Source organism: Phodopus roborovskii, unplaced genomic scaffold, assembly GCF_943737965.1.
Source record: "Phodopus roborovskii unplaced genomic scaffold, PHOROB, whole genome shotgun sequence".
In the NCBI taxonomy this organism is placed as follows: domain Eukaryota; kingdom Metazoa; phylum Chordata; class Mammalia; order Rodentia; family Cricetidae; genus Phodopus; species Phodopus roborovskii.
Genome location: NW_026125665.1, coordinates 921,189 through 937,813, shown reverse-complemented (window position 1 = coordinate 937,813; position 16,625 = coordinate 921,189). Strand labels below are relative to the sequence as shown.

The 16,625-nt window shown below is 58.5% G+C and overlaps 2 protein-coding genes across 6 annotated transcripts; one reads left to right on the top strand and one right to left on the bottom strand.

Annotated features, from left to right (window-relative positions):
• The first annotated feature begins 3,677 nt into the window (after positions 1 to 3,677).
• Ssbp4 (single stranded DNA binding protein 4) lies at positions 3,678 to 13,203 on the top strand. Of its 4 annotated transcripts, none has more exons than XM_051178099.1 (17): positions 3,678 to 3,850; positions 8,059 to 8,131; positions 8,259 to 8,320; positions 8,402 to 8,486; positions 10,148 to 10,234; positions 10,717 to 10,776; positions 10,856 to 10,925; positions 11,049 to 11,119; positions 11,198 to 11,268; positions 11,464 to 11,509; positions 11,598 to 11,633; positions 11,712 to 11,766; positions 11,847 to 11,917; positions 12,003 to 12,081; positions 12,377 to 12,405; positions 12,485 to 12,708; positions 12,841 to 12,897. In XM_051178099.1, the coding sequence occupies exons 1-16, from the start codon at positions 3,795 to 3,797 to the stop codon at positions 12,692 to 12,694; spliced, it is 1,161 nt and encodes a 386-aa protein (XP_051034056.1). In that variant the 5' UTR covers positions 3,678 to 3,794; the 3' UTR covers positions 12,695 to 12,708; positions 12,841 to 12,897. The 4 variants fall into 4 exon arrangements, with proteins under 4 accessions (XP_051034056.1, XP_051034059.1, XP_051034058.1 ...); XM_051178100.1 differs by having other exon boundaries at positions 3,679 to 3,850; positions 12,485 to 12,592; positions 12,841 to 13,203; XM_051178102.1 differs by lacking the exon at positions 10,148 to 10,234 and having other exon boundaries at positions 12,485 to 12,592; positions 12,841 to 13,203.
• Positions 13,204 to 13,506: 303 nt separating this feature from the next.
• Positions 13,507 to 16,138, bottom strand: Isyna1 (inositol-3-phosphate synthase 1). 2 transcript variants are annotated; one of them, XM_051178089.1, is made up of 10 exons: positions 16,010 to 16,138; positions 15,771 to 15,932; positions 15,476 to 15,608; positions 15,194 to 15,387; positions 14,889 to 15,038; positions 14,590 to 14,805; positions 14,302 to 14,466; positions 14,111 to 14,224; positions 13,807 to 14,024; positions 13,507 to 13,726 (listed from the first exon to the last, which is right to left on the bottom strand). In XM_051178089.1, the coding sequence occupies exons 1-10, from the start codon at positions 16,127 to 16,129 to the stop codon at positions 13,522 to 13,524; spliced, it is 1,677 nt and encodes a 558-aa protein (XP_051034046.1). In that variant the 5' UTR covers positions 16,130 to 16,138; the 3' UTR covers positions 13,507 to 13,521. The 2 variants fall into 2 exon arrangements, with proteins under 2 accessions (XP_051034046.1, XP_051034048.1); XM_051178091.1 differs by lacking the exon at positions 13,807 to 14,024 and having other exon boundaries at positions 13,550 to 13,726.
• Between the last annotated feature and the right edge of the window lie 487 nt (positions 16,139 to 16,625).

Sequence of the window (16,625 nt, the reverse complement as noted above, 5' to 3'; positions counted from 1 at the left end):
TGGCTGCGGCTTCTTTCTCTGCTGCCATCGCGTGGCCGCATGTGGAACCACAGCCCATGGCTGTTTTGAGGGAGCAGGAAATCCGACAGCCTTGAGGAAATCCAGGATAGAAGCGGTTCTGGTTAGTCGGCTCAGCAAATACTTATAGAGTGTTTCCCATACGAAATGAGAGGATGTGAAGGGGGCATGCATTGTCAACATAAATGAGTATCCAGTCTCTGGTCCCTGCTGTGCATCCTCAGTCAGGTTGCTTTGTCACTCATCCCACTCTTTCCTCCACAGAACAGATTGTACCAACGCCTTTTGGGAGACTCAGCCGAAGAATGAAGCCCTGTGCTTGGAGCCGAGGTCAGGTGGAATGGACGACGGGGTTCCGTCCTAGGCGAAAACAGCACACACCAGAAGTTGTCTCCCTGTCTTGCAGTAGTCCAGGATTGGTGTGTCTCAGAAGTCCTCACGAGCAGGGCGGAGGCAGGAGGTGGGAAGCACAGGAGAACTCTGCCCGCTGTGCTGCGGTCTGGCGAGGGCGACCACTTGGCATTCCCGCTTCCTCCCCTGGCCCCGTGACTCAGAGAGGGAAGAAGGGTCGCTGGGCACTTGAACAGGGCCACATCGCGGCACACACAGGCTTCTGTCCCCAATACTTCGACTTTCGGAACCTTGGACCCTTAGAGGCTGAGCTCAGAACTGGTCGGCCCAGGACCCTATCTTCCCTTCACCCCAGGCCAAGGCCCCCAGTGCAACCCGAGCTCGCCGCGTGCACCAGCTGCGGCTGCTCCCTTCCCGGTGGTGTTTGGGTTTTAAATTTTGTGTTGCACTTAGAAAATTACCCTTAATTACAGCTGCGGAGAGAAAAGTCTCCAAGAACAGCAGCGCTCCAGCTGTGTCGCCTCCTACGCACAGCTGGGTGGGGCTGCAGGTGCGAGTCCAAGCCGTTCCGCTCGCGCGCTGTGGCCCCCGGCGGGGAGGTGCACCAGTGTCACTTATGGTGACAAGCAAGGCGTTTGGAGAAATCTAGAAGGGGCAGGAAAGGCCTGGGACACAGGACAGAGGAGGGAGACAGGAAAGAGAGGAGAGGGAGGAGCAGCAGCCCTGCAGTGCCGATGCCCGCCACACGGGGACGCGGCGGCTCTTCTAGTGGACAGGGCCGTCGCGGGCTGGAGGTTCAAGGGAAGAAACAAGATTTATCCTCCTGGGTCTTCTGTGAGCCAGGATTGGAGGCCAGGTCCTCTGCGTGCTTTGGGGATCAGGCTCCAGTTTGCAGAGTCTGGCCGGCTTGGCGAAGCAGGCCATCTGGTCCCTACCACACCCTAGAGAAAGGGGAGCAGGCTTCAAACGCCTCCCGCCCGTCGCCTGATCACCGTACTTGTGGGAATATCTTTCATTTATTTGAGTATACTAGGCTGGAGAGATGGCTCAGCCATTAAAGGCTAGGCTCACAACCAAAAATGTTTTACTATATTTACTTATTGTGTCTATGTGTGTGACTACACGTGCCACTGTGCCATCGTGTGTAAATCACATTGCACCATATGGGTTTTGGGGGTTGAACTCAGGTCATCAAGCTTGGTGATAAGTGCCTTTACCGACTGCGCTATCTCGCCTGCCCAAGGGAATAGTTTTGAGCCCAGCCTCTCAGGGTGGCTCTTGAAATAAATCTCATCCACTCCTACAGCCAGCGGGCATGCTCTCTGCCCTGACCCCTGCTCTGCTGCCTCCAGCACACCAGGGCCTTTGCACTGGTTGTGACCTTTGAGGACTCCTTCCCTGTGCTTCAGTGCCATCCCTCTCCCTCACATGGATAAGCCCAAACTGGGAGTCCAGCTAACTCAGGTCTCCGACTCTCAGCTGTGTTTGGGAGCGCCTCGGTTGCTATGACGACGGTGCAGTCGCTCCCGCCCGCAGAGCCTCCCTCAGCAGCCTGCAGGGCTGAGGGCGCCCCCCCCCCGCCCCGCCCCTCCCTCCTCCCTGTGTCCGCCCCCACCCTCCGGGAGCTTCGCCGACCTTGCCGCCGCCCTGTTAGTGTTGCCAGTTTTCCGCGGTGGGTTCTCTGCTCCAGGAGTCGTAGCAAAGTGTCCCCACTGGGTCCCCAGAGCCCGGTAGATAGCAGGCGCTCAAAAAATAGCTCCGGGGGGTGGGTGAAGACACTTAATCAAAGATCTATGGCTAAGGGAGGGGAAACAGGGTGTCCTGGGCAGCGCTGGACCTTGGGGGCACAGATTGGAAGGGATCTCGGTGCTGCGTGCTATGTAAGCATCCCGGGTCCACTGGCACCTTCTCTGTAATTCGCCAAGAGCAGAAGCTCCAAGAGCTGCTGTCCTCGGTGGCCCAGGACCCCCGACGGCCTTTCAGACAACAAGCGGTCGCCAGTCCCACAGCAGGGAGAGGAAACTGGGGGAGGGGGCGGCTGGCCAGGCAGGAAATGGGAAAGGCCTGTGTCCGCCCCCCTGAGCCCTGGGGGGAGGAGGCGTGGCAGCTTTTCCTGCCAGCCTGTAAGCTCTGCGTCTTGGCTTTTCGAGCTCCGTTCGCCGGCCAGGGGGGAGGCAGAGGGGCCTGGGCAAGGGGATCTGTCTGCACCCAGGATACTACGCGCGACTCAAGGCCGCGGTAACCTGCAGGCTGTCTCTCACACTCGTAACACAGGCAATCTGTGCCCACGACTGCGCCACACAAGATTCCGGGAGGATAAAGACCTACTTATGTCTGCCACCCCTCCAAAACAACAAACAAACAAAAACGTCGCTGCCCAAACAGGGACACTTGCAAGGACATCGAACATTCGCCTGCACGTCTTCCTGACTCCCATGAGCCACGACCACACGTGCGCTCATTCCTGTTATGTACGTGCGTGTGCGCGCAGGGAGGGGGGAAGCACGCTGTCAGCTCGGCGAGTACGCCTGTCACCCCAGTACTCCAGAGGTAAAAGCAGTTGGAGGACAGCCTGAGCTACATGAAACATTGTTTTGTTTCGATCCACTTTTGAGACAGGGTCTCACTATATATCCTTTTGTCTTGGAACTCGCTATGGAGACCAGGCTGGCCTCTAACTCAGGGGTCTGCCTGCCTCGAGTGAAGACAGAAAAACAAAATGTGCTTGGACTGGGGCTCAGCTGGTCCAGAGCTGGCACGCACAAAACCCTGGGTTCCATCCATAGCACTACACCCGGGCAAGGCACCAGGGAGGCTGAGGCAGGATCACAAATTCAAGGTCATCCTCATGTGCTTAATGAGTTCGAGCCTTGACTACATCAAATCCTCAAAAGAAAAGATGGAACTCCTCACAGAGGGCTAGCGCTGCATGTGGGCTCACAGAATGTCGTGGGCGCTACACTTTGAGGTCAGGAGAGCAGTGCATGTCTGGAGTTGAAGCGGAGATACCCACAACCCCGGGAGTCTGGGAGTCTACCTCCGCAGCTGAGGTGGGCCTGGAACTCGCAGTCTTCTTTCTGCCTCAGCTTCTCGATTTGCAAGGCAGCGGCTAGAGCGTGTCACTCGCGTGGGCATCTCAGCGAGAGATACGGTAGCCGGGGCTAAGTCGCAGGCAGCCTGCTGGTGGGCAGTGCCGCGCTCGCGGGCTCTGCGCGTGCGTGCTCCCAGAGCGGGCCCCACCCGTGCTCTCGCCGTTACTGCTTTAAGAGCAGCGGGAGCGCGCGGCGGCGGTGGCGCGCTTCCCGGAACAGCCCACGGAGAACAGCGCGGCTAGAACCCACCCGCGGCCACAGCTCCCGCGCGGACATGGCCGCGGGGCCCGGGGCGCGGGCGGCGATGGCTCTGCGCGCCTGATAGTGCGGAGCATGTACGGCAAGGCGGGCAAGGGCTGCGCGCCCTCGGACGGCCAGGCGCGGGAGAAGTGAGTGCGCAACGCGGGGGCTACGCAGGACCGGGGGCCGTGGGGTCACGTGGGACTAGAAGGGTGCGGAATTTCAGGGGGACACGCGAGATCCGGAGGACTCGTGGTATTACCGGAGATCAGAATGGAGAGCGATTTCAGGGGCACACACGAGGTCAAGGGGCTCGTGGGATCACGCGAGACCTCAAGGATGTGTGATTGTGGACATGCGAGACCTGTTGGGGACACGGGAGACACAAAGGACAGACTATATTGGGTGCACTAGAGTTCAGGGGCTCTGGGCCGCGTGAGATATAGAGGACATGAGATTGTATTGTAGCTTGGGAAATCCAAGGGAGCCTGGGGGCCTCAGGACACTTGAGGGTACCGGAGGTCAAGGGGTCAGAGAAGACCCCAGGGGATGCTGGGGCTACATGGATGGGGTTCGGGATCAGAGGACTATGTGTTCTAAGGAGACTGTGGATGTGAGCAATCACAGGGCAGGCACACAGCATCACAGGGGTGCAAGACCTCGATGTTTCTGGGATCACACAGACCTGACAGGTGTGAGCATTAGGGTCGGGCTGTCTGGGGCTCATGGAAAGCTGCAGGTTTTAGGACAGGAATTCCATGTATGCAAGCCCAAAACTGGAGATTTGAATTGGGACACATTGTGGCTGAAGATTTGAGGAGGTTGAGGGAGGTGAGGTGTTCGGGCCCTGAGGTTGTGAGATTTGTAAGGGCACATCTGACCCCTCCACTGTCGCTTGTGGGCATAGGTGGGACACAAGGGCAGAAGGGAAGCTGCAGCCTAGGGCTGGTGTCGTGGGTTACCACCCAGTGGCCTTGTGTGGCCTAGAGTGGTTCTGATCTTACGCCTGTTGGAGATACAGGATGAATGGCCCAGGTGGACCAGCTTCTAGTACCACCTGAGCTGGCCTTCTTTACCTGGGGGCCTATGCAGGGGAGTGGATGAAGATGTTAAGGTTTTGCGTGCTCTGGGCGCTCAGCACTCACATTTGAGGTGTGATGTGTCCTTCCTGGGAACTGGCTGGCCCCTCAGGCTACCTTGTGTTGTGGTTGGTCCGGCCTCATTTGTGGTCAGTAAACTCAATGGCCCATCCTTGCATTGAGTTGCTGCCCATGTGGGAAGCAGGGGCTGTCTGTCTGGGTCACCTGGTAGGTCCTCAGCCTGAAGAATCTTAGCTCACATAGAGTCCTATGCTAAGTTGGGGCATGGGTGGGGACCTGACAGCCTGGGGCCTGTGTGAGAGGCCAGAAAGCACCGGCCTACTTATCCCACAAGGGTAGGTTGGGAGAAGAGTAGAGGGGCAGAGGGAAAGAGGGTATAGTGGCAGGCTCACTGCACAGGCCCTGTGGTGGGGTAGGAAGGGAGTGTGGCTGGGTCGAGTGTTGGCAGAAGTCCTGAGTTTGAGTGTGGATAGAGGCTTGTGTTTTTGAAAGTGTGTGCTGGAGGCTGAGGCAGGAGGATCTCCCACCGAAGTCCAGCTACATAGCAAAGTCTTCTGAAAAAAAAAAAAAAAAAAAAAAAAAAAAACAGTGCATCTGGGCTGTGGGGCTCACAAAGAACAGGAAAGAGGCCAACCATTCTTGGAACCACTGAAGCCAAAGCCGGGCAACAGTGGTGGGCAGGAGGCCTGCGTGGGAGCTGGTCCTGGTGACCCTGTGACCCAGGCCTCTTCTCGGATGTTGCTGGGGTCCTCACAGAGAGGGTAGGCAGGCGCCCTGCCTTGGCCCCCTTGCTGCACTGTTTGGCTGGCCCTTCTGGGTCAAGACTTCCAGCTCCAGTCTCTCAGTGACTGGATGGCCCAGCCCTCATTTCTCTCTTCTGAGAAGTGGGGTGAGTGTTCACTGTCTCTACTCTGCACTCCATCCACATCCCAGGCCTGCTTGTACCCTGTCCTTGGGCAGCCAGCTCTAGGGGTCAGGGTACCACCATCTGCTAGGTAGAGACCCTGCATGTGAGTGTTGAGGGTAAGTCTGCGGTCTCAGTGGACCTTGTGTTATTTGGAGTGTGAGGGCATCAGCCATAGGCACGTGTCCATCTTGTGCTATCCAGCAGGTGAGGTGGCTTCTCTGAACAGCCTTCAAGATGACATAGGACAGCTACCTTCCCCTTGACACAGGTGACAAGATGCTGTTTAAGACCCACACATCTAGGGAGGAAGGCCTGAGAGTAACAGGGTCACTAGAAGACCTTGGCAGGACCTGGTGACAGGTTAGATGATTAGCCTGCCTGGTGCTGGTAGGGGTGGCCTTTACAGTGATTCCCCATGATTCTGGTGGCAGTGGCAGTGGTGTTTTGGACACTGGGAGCCAGCTAACATGAACTGTCCACACTCCATAGTCTGGGCTCCAAGCCACTCAACACTTCTAGCAAGAAGGGTGCTGAGCTTGTCCTGTTTTGTTAGTCCCTCTGTCTGCTTACTTTCTGCAACAGGGTAATTGGGGGGAATCTGAGGAGCTGGGCTAATCCAGGACAGTGAGCCAGTAGGTGGGGGTCTCAGGACCTATGTCTGTGCCCCCCCAAACTATCAGAGACAATAGGGTGAGTGGGCCATAGGGCAGAATTGGGTACTGCAGGAACACCTCAGATCATTGTTGCTGGAGTCAGGAGGCACAGCCTAGGCAAAGGCCCTGGGGCTGGAGTTTGCTACAGTGCAGGGCCTGGAGCAAGCAGTCGCAGGGGAGGAGAACAGATCTGAGATATGATGGGAGAGGGGACAGTTGAGCACACTTGAGACCTGGCCTTGCTGTGTCCCTCTGGCTATCTGTCTCAACCTCCTTAGTGGTTGTGCTAGCCTTATGATTGGGATGCTTGCTCACTCTGACACCCAATCCCTGAGGCCTCCTTTGGATGTGGGGAAGCTGCTAAGAAGCAGAGGGAAGGGGAAGGCAGGAGGCTCTGAGGGCTCCAGAAGATGTACAGGCTGTGGCAAGAAAGATGGAGAATGATGTCACAGGAGTTAAGAGGTGACATCTGGGCATCACCGAGTTGTCTGCTCAGCCCTCATCCCTGTCAGGGTTCAGCTCCATCTCTGACCACACAATAGGATGCTCTGGGATCCACAGCTCCTTCTTGGCTATCAAGAGGGGGACAGGGTTGGGACGCCACCCTGGTCATGCTGCCATCCCACACAGCTCACATGGTACAGGTGACAATCACAGATCTCAATCCTTTGTGGTCGGCTTGTGTGCATCTGAGAGAACAACATAGGCCCCAGGAGGATGGTCGTGTGCCACTGCACAAGGAGGGCAAACCAACGGACAGATGATTGGACAAATGGATGGGGGAATGGATGAAAGGGTAGGCAGGTGGACACGTGAGCAGATAGATGGACAGATAAGTAAATAGATGAATGGCTGAATGAATGAGTAGGTGATGGACAGGCAGGTATATGAATTAATGGACAGATGGATGGGAGGCTAAAAAATGATGAAGGGTATTAAGGTGCAACGTCCTGAGTGTGCCCTGGGGCAGAAATGAAATGGTGGGAGGCACTCAAGGATGTGCGGGTGCAGAGAAGGCCGAGGAACACAGGGCCTGAGTCAAAGGTAGATTATTTCAGGGTGAGGCCCTCAGCCAGGTAGAGTGGGGTGAGGAGGGCTGCAGGAGACCCTTGGAGCCCTGTGGGTCTGCTTCTCCAGCCTCCAGCCTGTCCCTTTATCCTCATGCACCTGTGGGGCTAGTGAGGCAGTGGTGTCTCCCAGAGGACATACGTGTGAGCTAGAAGGACTAGTGCCCAGCAAGTGGGTGACACACTTGGGCATAGGAGCTGCCGTGGAAGGAAGGGTGGGTGGGATGGCCTAGCCCACTATGGTTGCCCATGGAGAACGAGTCTCAGCAGGCAGGCTGCAGTCTCTGCAGGGTTATCTGCCTCCTCACTCCCCAGAGGCACCATTACTGTCTTCTTGCGTACAGGAAAGAAAGGTTATGGTTACCACTGGATAGATACTAAGGACGAAGATGGGGCCCTTGGGAGAGACCTTTAGGTGGGTTGTTGGTGAATGCATAGGAGTTGGCTGCCAGTAAGTTGAAGAGGCTGTTGTCTGTGATTGGTGGAACTGAGGCTCTAGTATGGGCAGTGAACAAGCTTTGTGGGTTAAATGAAGCATCGACTGGGTAGCCTGCTCATGGCCTTGTGTTGTGCTGGGCCCATGGGTGCCCCTCTGCTGAGCAGCCTGAAATGTTTACCAACTGCCTGTAGGCTTGCGCTGTATGTGTATGAGTACCTGCTGCACGTGGGGGCCCAGAAGTCAGCACAGACCTTCCTGTCTGAGGTGAGTAAGCATCCGTCCCCTCCCCTGGGATGCCCAGGCTGGCCTGCATTGTCAGACTTGTGTTGTCCCTGGTAGGGTTGGCAGATTCCTCCTGGATACCTGCCCTCACTCACCCTCTTCCCCATAGATACGCTGGGAAAAGAACATCACATTGGGCGAGCCTCCTGGTTTCCTGCACGCCTGGTGGTGGTATGTGCATGTGTGAGAGCAGACAGAGGGAAGCGGGAACTTGGGGGGTATATCGGGTCACCTCGTTACCTCTGCCCCCAGTGTCTTCTGGGACCTTTACTGTGCAGCACCAGACCGCAGAGAGGCTTGTGAACACGCCACTGAGACCAAAGTCTTCCAGGACTATGTAAGTGTCCAGGGTTCTGCAATCTGGATCACTTGTTTGTGTTTGTTCGTTTCTTTGTGTAGCCCTGGCTGTCCTGGAACTTGTTCTGTAGACCAGTCTGGCCTTGAACTCATATAGATCCACCTGCCTCTGTCTCCCTTGTGCTGTGATTAAAGGTGTGTGTCACCACACCCCTCTTTATTATTTTTAAAAAATACTTTTTATGTGTGTGAGTGTTTTGCCTGCAAGTCTGTCTGTGCACCATGTGCATGTCTGGTGCCTGTGGAGGCCAGAAGAGGGCGTCAGATCCCTTGGAACTGGAGTTTCAGATGATTGTGAGCCTCCATGTGGGTGCTGGGAATTGAACCTGGGGCCTCTGTGAGAGCAGCCAGTCTCTTTCTTAACTGCTGAGCTGCCTCTTCAGCCTCCTTGAAGTTTCTGTTTGTTTTTTGTTTCATACAGGGTCTCACTAAGTTCTGTTATCCTGGAACTCCTATGTAGCCCAGGCTGGCTTCGAACTGCAGACATCCCCCCGCCTCCGGGGGGGGGGGTAAAGGCCAACTCCCTGGCCTCAGTTTCCCTTTGGCACAGTAGGCGGTGTCTGCCTCCGCCCCGCAGTCCCTAGGCGCCGGTTGCTATGGCAGCGTGGGCGTCGAAGGGCGGGGCCAGAGCAGACTGGTCCTAGGCGCACCAGGGCAGCTGAGGCCTTGGCGTGTCCTGGAAACCGATATTGCGCGGCTGCCTGTTGTCATGGTAACGCCGCCGCCGATGGTGGCAGAGGCAGTGTTGCTACCGCTATGGGATGATTGACAGGGGCAGGAAGGGGGGGGTCCTTCTCATGCTGCCCTCCCGCAGTGCCCAGCTGGTCTGCACGGAGGGACCTGGCATTCGGGATTGGGGGACAAGCTAGGCATGAGGGGCTTTGGCCATGACAACTCCTAAATTACTGGGATTACAATGATTTCCCGGGTTCCTTGCAAGTGTGCTTTTACTGTGGGCTACTGTCATTTATTCCCCGGGGCTAGCCTAGAGTGCTTGCAGCAACCTCCCAGCAGCCGGAACAGGTCACCCGGGACCTGGCCCTGAGCTATGGAGGGACTGTCCCCATTCCAGAAATCACACCAGAAGCTTTTCTGTGCTAGCCAGCACAGCCTCAGGGACACATGTCCTCCATCTGGGAAGACTGTGAGAAGAGAGGGTCAAACAGAAAGGGCCATCCTGAGGTCAGCCCTTCCAGACTTTGGGCTCTCAGTCCTCCCGTTTCCTGCCTGTTGGTCACCATAACTGGAGCAGGCGGTGGAAGTGGACGGTCAGCCTGGGCCATTCAAGCCTGGCCCTTGTCTGTCTGAGAGTTAGGGCTGGGGACCCTACCCAGAGTACTGGTCCTTTCTCCTGGAAGGATGGGTGGATGAGGAAGGAAGGGGCCCTAGGGGCAAGGACTGGCTGCATACATTTGGGGGTGTGGGTCAGCATAACAACAGGTCAGGTGGGATGAACGGAAAGCACAGAAGTCTGGGGGTGTGGCTACTCCACTTCAGCTCCTTTCTCTGGTCCTAATTGATGTCCCAGCTTAACCACATGATGCCATCCCCAGGCTGTCTGCACAGATGAGGGTAAATCCTGTTCAGAAAGCCACCTGTTGTGGCTCTCATGCTATCCTCTGGTGTTTCATATCCTTGCAGAGTACCACAGCCCCTACCCCTGTGATGGGAGCCATGGCCCCTAATGATGCAATGGGGGCAGGTCCTATGGCAGCAGGCTTCTTTCAGGTATGGCTGCCTGGGGCCTCCTTTGTCCTCACAGTTGAGATGGGGGTGAGGTGCAGGCTAGAATTCAGTGGAAGGTCTGTCTCCACAGTGGGTGTGAACATGTGTGCCGCTAGTGACAGGCATGGGTATGTGTTCTCAGTACTGGTGGCTGATGGTCCCGCAGCCCTATTCATCTGCTGCATGAAGGCTGTGCCACCATCCCCTCCACTCAGGTTCAGTAGCTTTCCTACCCACCCTCAAGATGTGTAGCTGTTCCTCAGAGCCCCAGTCAGTTAGGGCCCTCACACACCACTGCCTTGCACTGCTCCCTCTCACAGCTCTACCAGCTGACTGTGGTCTGCAATCTGGCTCTGAGGCAGGGGACTAACTAGCAAAGGTGGAGGTCCCAGCCTCCGCCCCGCCCCCCCCCCAGGCATGGTAAGAACAGGGTTTCTTTAGAGGAAGTTCAATATGGAGATTGCTGACCCCCCCCAATCTTCCAGCCCTTCATGTCACCACGATTCCCAGGGGGTGCCCGGCCCACCGTAAGGATGCCGAGCCAGGTGAGAGAGGGCAGGAGGGGGGGGGAGAAGCTGGGATGGGAGTGTCTCCTTCAACTCAGTAGCTTGCCCCCCTCTATAGCCTCCTGTGGGCCTCCCTGGCTCCCAGCCCCTCATCCCCAGTGCCATGGATCCCTCCCCACGCTCACTGGGTGAGTAACAGACACTCCAGCTGCTGTTTCATGGGATTCATACCTACTTGAAGGCCCCATTTGAATGTGGTGTCCATGCCTGGGAATGCCCAAGCCTGAGCCCTCTTCCTTATCTCTGCCCAGGGCACCCCAGCCTGGGAGGCCCGATGCAGAGGGTGACACCTCCGAGGGGCATGGCCAGTGTTGGGTCCCAGGTAAGGGGTGGCCCAACCCATTGTGGGACAGAAAGACCACACCCTAGGTTCTTTCTGACTAATCCTTTGCCTCAACAGGGTTATGGAGCTGCCATGAGGCTCCCACCCAATTCCCTTGCCACCAACCAGGTCCTGCCATCCATGAACATGTAAGGCGCTAGGGAACCCTTAGGCTTGTGGTCACCCAGCCTAGAGGCAGGCCATATATTCAGGGACAACTTGGGCATCGTTTATTCCACTGTCTGGAGGGGAAACTGAGGCCAAAAGTTTCACTTAGCCCCAGGGAATGACGGGTTGCTGGGCCCTGGGCACCTGGGCTGCTGCAGCGCCCCCATCTCTTCCAGGGGTCCGGGGGTGCGTGGCCCGTGGGCCAGTCCCAGCGGTAACTCGGTGAGTGGCAGGCAGGGTGAGCTGGGGAAGGAGGGCTCGGGCTAGCTGCTGGCCACTGAGGCTCACAATTGTCCCTGCCTGTTCTCAGATCCCCTTTGCTTCCTCATCTCCTGGCAGCTACACGGTGAGTTCCTGAAGGTGTGGGACCTGCAGGGTGCAGGCCGGACAAGCCATGTCTCACAGATCCCATGTCTCCATGTAGGGACCCGCAGGAGGCGGCGGCGCCCCGGGAACACCCATCATGCCCAGTCCTGGAGGTAAAGGGCATGTGTGTTAGGGTGGGCCAGGATCCCCACTCCATGCACCCACCCACACAGCTCCTGCCGTTCCCTGCCAGATTCCACCAACTCCAGTGAGAACATGTATACCATCATGAACCCCATCGGGCCGGGCGCCGGCAGGGCTAACGTGAGTGGGGCCCGGTGCGCCTCACCTGACGGGGACCCCGCGGGGAGGCAGCCAGCCTGAGCCCCACGCTGCCCTGTGCCCGCAGTTCCCGCTTGGCCCCGGCACAGAGGGCCCAATGGCCTCTATGGGCGCCATGGAGACGCACCACGTGAACGGATCCCTGGGTGAGTGGCCGGGCGCCATCTAGCGGCTTCATCGGCGGGCACCGTGACCCCACCCCAACCCCCCGCAGGCACCGGAACAAGAGGGTCCCTGGTCGTCGTCCGCTAGAGCTAGACTCGCTAGTGCCTTAACCTCCACACCACGGGAGGGGTGGCTCAGAGAAACCCTTGACCCCAAGCTCTTGGGTGGTCCCTGGATGCAGTGCCTGCACCCTCCATCGCCTCCAGATTGTGGGAACCCCGGGGTACCCCATCCCTGGGTTCCATATCAGCGCCTGAGCCTCTTGTCTGCCCGCAGGCTCGGGCGATATGGACAGGGTGCCGAAGGTGAGGTCGTGCACGCTGGGTGGGTGGGGGCAGGTGGCCTGGGGCAGGGGACCCACGTGCTGACAGGCGCTGCCCCCAGAACTCCCCCGGCGCAGTGGGCGGCCTGAGCAACCCCCCGGGGACCCCGCGCGACGATGGCGAGATGGCGGCTGGCGGGACCTTCCTGCATTCGTTCCCGAGTGAAAGCGTAAGCGCCTGCGTCGACTCCCCACCCGCGGCCGCGGCTGGCCGGAAGGGCCTGGCGGGCAGATCCCGGCGGGGCGGCCGCGGGGCCAGAGCAAGACCATGACCGCGGCGGGCCAGGTGGGGGGGGCGGCCGCGGTACCTTCCCCTCCTTCCCACCCTCCCCTGGGTTCCCCCTTGTCCCCGGGAGGGCGGGCCCCAGCCTTGGCCAGAGCTGAGCAGTGCCCTGCGGGCCGCCCTCTCTCTCCGCAGTACTCCCCTGGCATGACCATGAGCGTGTGACAGCCCTGTCTTGCACCCAGTGTTCGGGTCGCGCTCCTGCCACCAGGACTCCTGCCCAGCCCAGATGGCCGGCAGGTCCCCCACGAAGGACTTCATTTTTCTACACACACACACACACACACACACACACACACACACACAGAGGCACACATGCAAGGACCTCAGACGGAGGAATTCATTGAACTTCATTTTTCTACACACATGCACACACACACAGAGACAGGCACATATGCAAGGACCTCAGAGAAGTGCGGACCTTTGAACCTGTGTGCTGTTGCAGGGCTTGCAGGGCAGGGTACTGCCAATAAACACCATTTGGTTGTCTTTTTGGTACCACTGGTGTCCCTAATTTGACTTGTAGCCATGGATGAGATGGGTGGGTGAAGCTTGTGTTGACCAAGCGGGGTGTGGGGGTGTGAGGGGTGTGTGGGGTGTAGTGGAAGAGGCAGGGGCCAGGCTGATGAGGCTGATGGTAGATGCATTTAACTCCAGAACTTGGACAGAGGTTGATGTACATACCAAATTTCGGCTAGCCAGTACCTTATAAACAGCCACAAGAAGGCTTGTCTGGTAGGAACCTTTTAATCCGTTAGCAAGGTCCTGGGGACAATAAGAAAAGAGAAAGGGCTAGGGATGAAAGGATCACTTGTTTTAAGCAGTGGACACCTCTGATGTCGGGGCCTGAGTGTGCCCGTTGGCATCACCGGTACAGCCATTGGTGGCAGCAGGTGTGGACTCTTTCTTATGCTGCAGCAGGCTGGTGGTTGCCATTTCTCCTAGCTTGATGCCTGGGCCTGGGCGCTCCATCTTGTGCTCTAAGAGCATGTGGTTCTGGGGCGGGAGCCCCACACAGGCCCTGCAGGAGACATGGGAGCTCAGCAGGGTCACCCCAAGACTGCCCCGACAGCCCTGCATCCCACCCTCCACCACATGCACCTGAGAATGTTCTCTATACAGCTGCGCTGACGGAAGAGTGCGTTCACCACGGGGCTCCCGGGAGGCACCAGCGGTGCCTTAAAGAGGAAGCTGAGCAGAGACAGCACTGGGTGGAAGCCCTGAGGCTCAGGGTCCATGTCTGTGCAGAAGCTCACGCGCTGACAGAGCTCAGTGAGCAGCACTAGGTCGAGCATAATGGGTGCTGCCAAGAGGGAGTCCTGGGTGGCGGTTGGAGAGGGGTGTGACAAGGGCTGGAGAATCACCTGCCCTGCCCCCCCACACCTGACCCACCAGCCCTCCATACCTCACAGGTGTTATGAAGCACCAGGGTATTGGTCCCACCCAACATCAGCTCTGAGGTGTACTCATCCAGGGCACGTTTGCTGTCGCCCACATAGGGGACATATTTGATCACCACCTGTGGAGATGCATCAGGTCACACAGCCCCACCACAGGTGCCAAGGCCCTTGCCCACCTGCCCACACCCCCACGCACGCAGTGATCTGGCTCCTCTCCAGGTGCGTAGAGTATACGGTTGCTCTGAACCATGTCATCCACTACGCTGCTCTTTGTCACCTCCTTGGAGCGGAACTGCAGTGGTGCAGACAGGTTTTGTCCATCGTTGTTGCCCAAGTGGTTATAGCTCACGATGGACATGGTCTGTGTGATCAGAGACATGGTGAATGCAGGTGTGCCCAGCTCTGCAGTACCCTCACTAACCCAGGGCCCTGGCTGCCTTGCTACTGCACTTCATCAAGCTCCCCTCCCCCCGCCACCCCCTACCTTGAGGCCAGAGCCGATGAGGAAGTCCACCAGAACAGACTTGACCTTTGTCTGACCAGACTTGAAATCGTCCCCGCCCACAAACACATGGCGCTGGGAAGCCAGCTCCAGGGCACCGGGCACCAGTGTGTTCTGTGGGGAACCATTGAGGAAGGCACAGCCCTCCAGGATGCTGGCCACAGCAAAAAGTGTGGATGGTGACACCTCCAGGCCAAGCTGAGGGCAGAGAGGCAGTCAGTCAGCCAAGGCTTCCTGTGTACTGGCCTTGTCCCCCCAGGGAAGCCTGGGCGTGTACCCACCTGTATAGTACGAAGCAAGTTTTCGGCCGTGTCATTGCGACCTGGGACCACATCGCAGAAGCGCTCTGTATTGGCAGTCCACAGCACAATGACCTTGTCCAATCCTGCGCTGGATCGGAAGTCTCGAATGTCCTTTCGGATCTGCTCCAACTGGGAAAAGATAGAAGAGTAGATAGAAGTTGTCCAAGCCCTCCAGGGGCTTAAGCCACTCATTACCTAAGGGTGGGGCGGGGTTGGGTTGTTGGGTATGTAGGCAAAGGGAAAGACCACGTGGCCAGTTAGCAGGGGGCAGTTGAGGCCCCCACCTGTTGCGCGCGTGTGCCAGGGATGAGGTTGTCTGCACGTGCTGTCTGGTTGGCAGCGATGAACTCAGGAATGTAGACGGAGGGCCGCGGACGCAGGCTCTCCATGTGGGGCCACAGCTGCTCTTGCAAGCCGCAGTCAAGGACCTGTGCGCGCCTCATCGCCTCCGCCAGATTCAATGACGAGATATCCCAACCTAGGTTGTAGGGACCCTCACACTGAACCCATCCTGGACCATGGGCCTTCCCACACATACCCCCTTTCCGCCCCGACGTTCCGCCCACCGTCAAACACCAGGTCGTTGGGGGCCACCATGGGTAGCAGCGCGCTGAAAGGGACGAACACTTCCCGGCCGTTCGCATCCAGACCCAGGTTCACGGTGCCCGCTTGGGTCAACGAGCCATAATAGTTTGCCTCCTGGATGAAGTGGGGGGGGGGAGGAGCAGGTTGTTGAGGGGAAGGGGCCCCGCCCCATCTCCGCTCAAGCCAAGAGCAGGGATGACGTCACCCACACCTCATCCGGCTCCGCCTCGCCCCTCGGGGTCCTCCCGCCTTCTTATCGCTGCCCGGGGCCCCCACCTTGCGACCAGTGCGCGTGGGCCAGGTCAGGCGCAGCCGGTTGGCCAGCACAGCCGCGGTGAGCGTGGAGCCGTTGTTCCCGCCCCAGCCGACAAGCATGACCCCGAGCCGGGGCACCTGCCTGGCGGTGCAGAAGGTGAAGCGGGTAGCCGTGGGCTGAACCTAAAGACGACGGGTGGGGAGTGAGATTCGGGACCTCGGGCTCTCGGTGTCCGCCGCCACCCACGCCCCGCGCGCACCCGCAACACGCCGCCCTCGCGGCTGACGCGCGTCGTCCGGTACTCATAGCGAGCCTCGATGGCCTCGGCGCTGTAGACCACGTCCGGGCTATCCACCAGGATTTCGGCAGCGGGTTCCATCTTGGCGATCTGCGGGCCAGAGCCTGTAAGCGCCGGCCCTCCGCCCAGGAGACCGCCTTCCACCCCAGGACAGGACCACACTCACCAGCTCCGACTACTGAGGCGGACAGCGCAGGGCTCCAGAGCGCGCGAACAGCCGAGAAAAGCGCTGAGGCCACGCCCAGACCACGCCCCCATTGGGCGTGACAAGCGGCCCGGGGTTCGAGGTGCTCGAGACCCAGGTGGCCGGAAGCCGTGTTAGGCGCGAGTGCTGTGCTTGTTGGCTCGTTGTGCACCCTCGTTGTGCCGGGACCACACGACAGCCAATGAGCGACAGCCACCGTCAGGGAGGCGGGGCATTGGCTGGGTGAAGGGCCTTAGGGGGTCCTAGAATTGCACGCTTGTCTGACCTGCCCTCTCCTCTCCCAACCCCCCAGTCCTGAGTACTGGCCTATGTGGCCAGGCCAAGAGGAGGGGACAGGATGGCCAGGCTAGCACAGCCTGCCCCTGGGCAGAC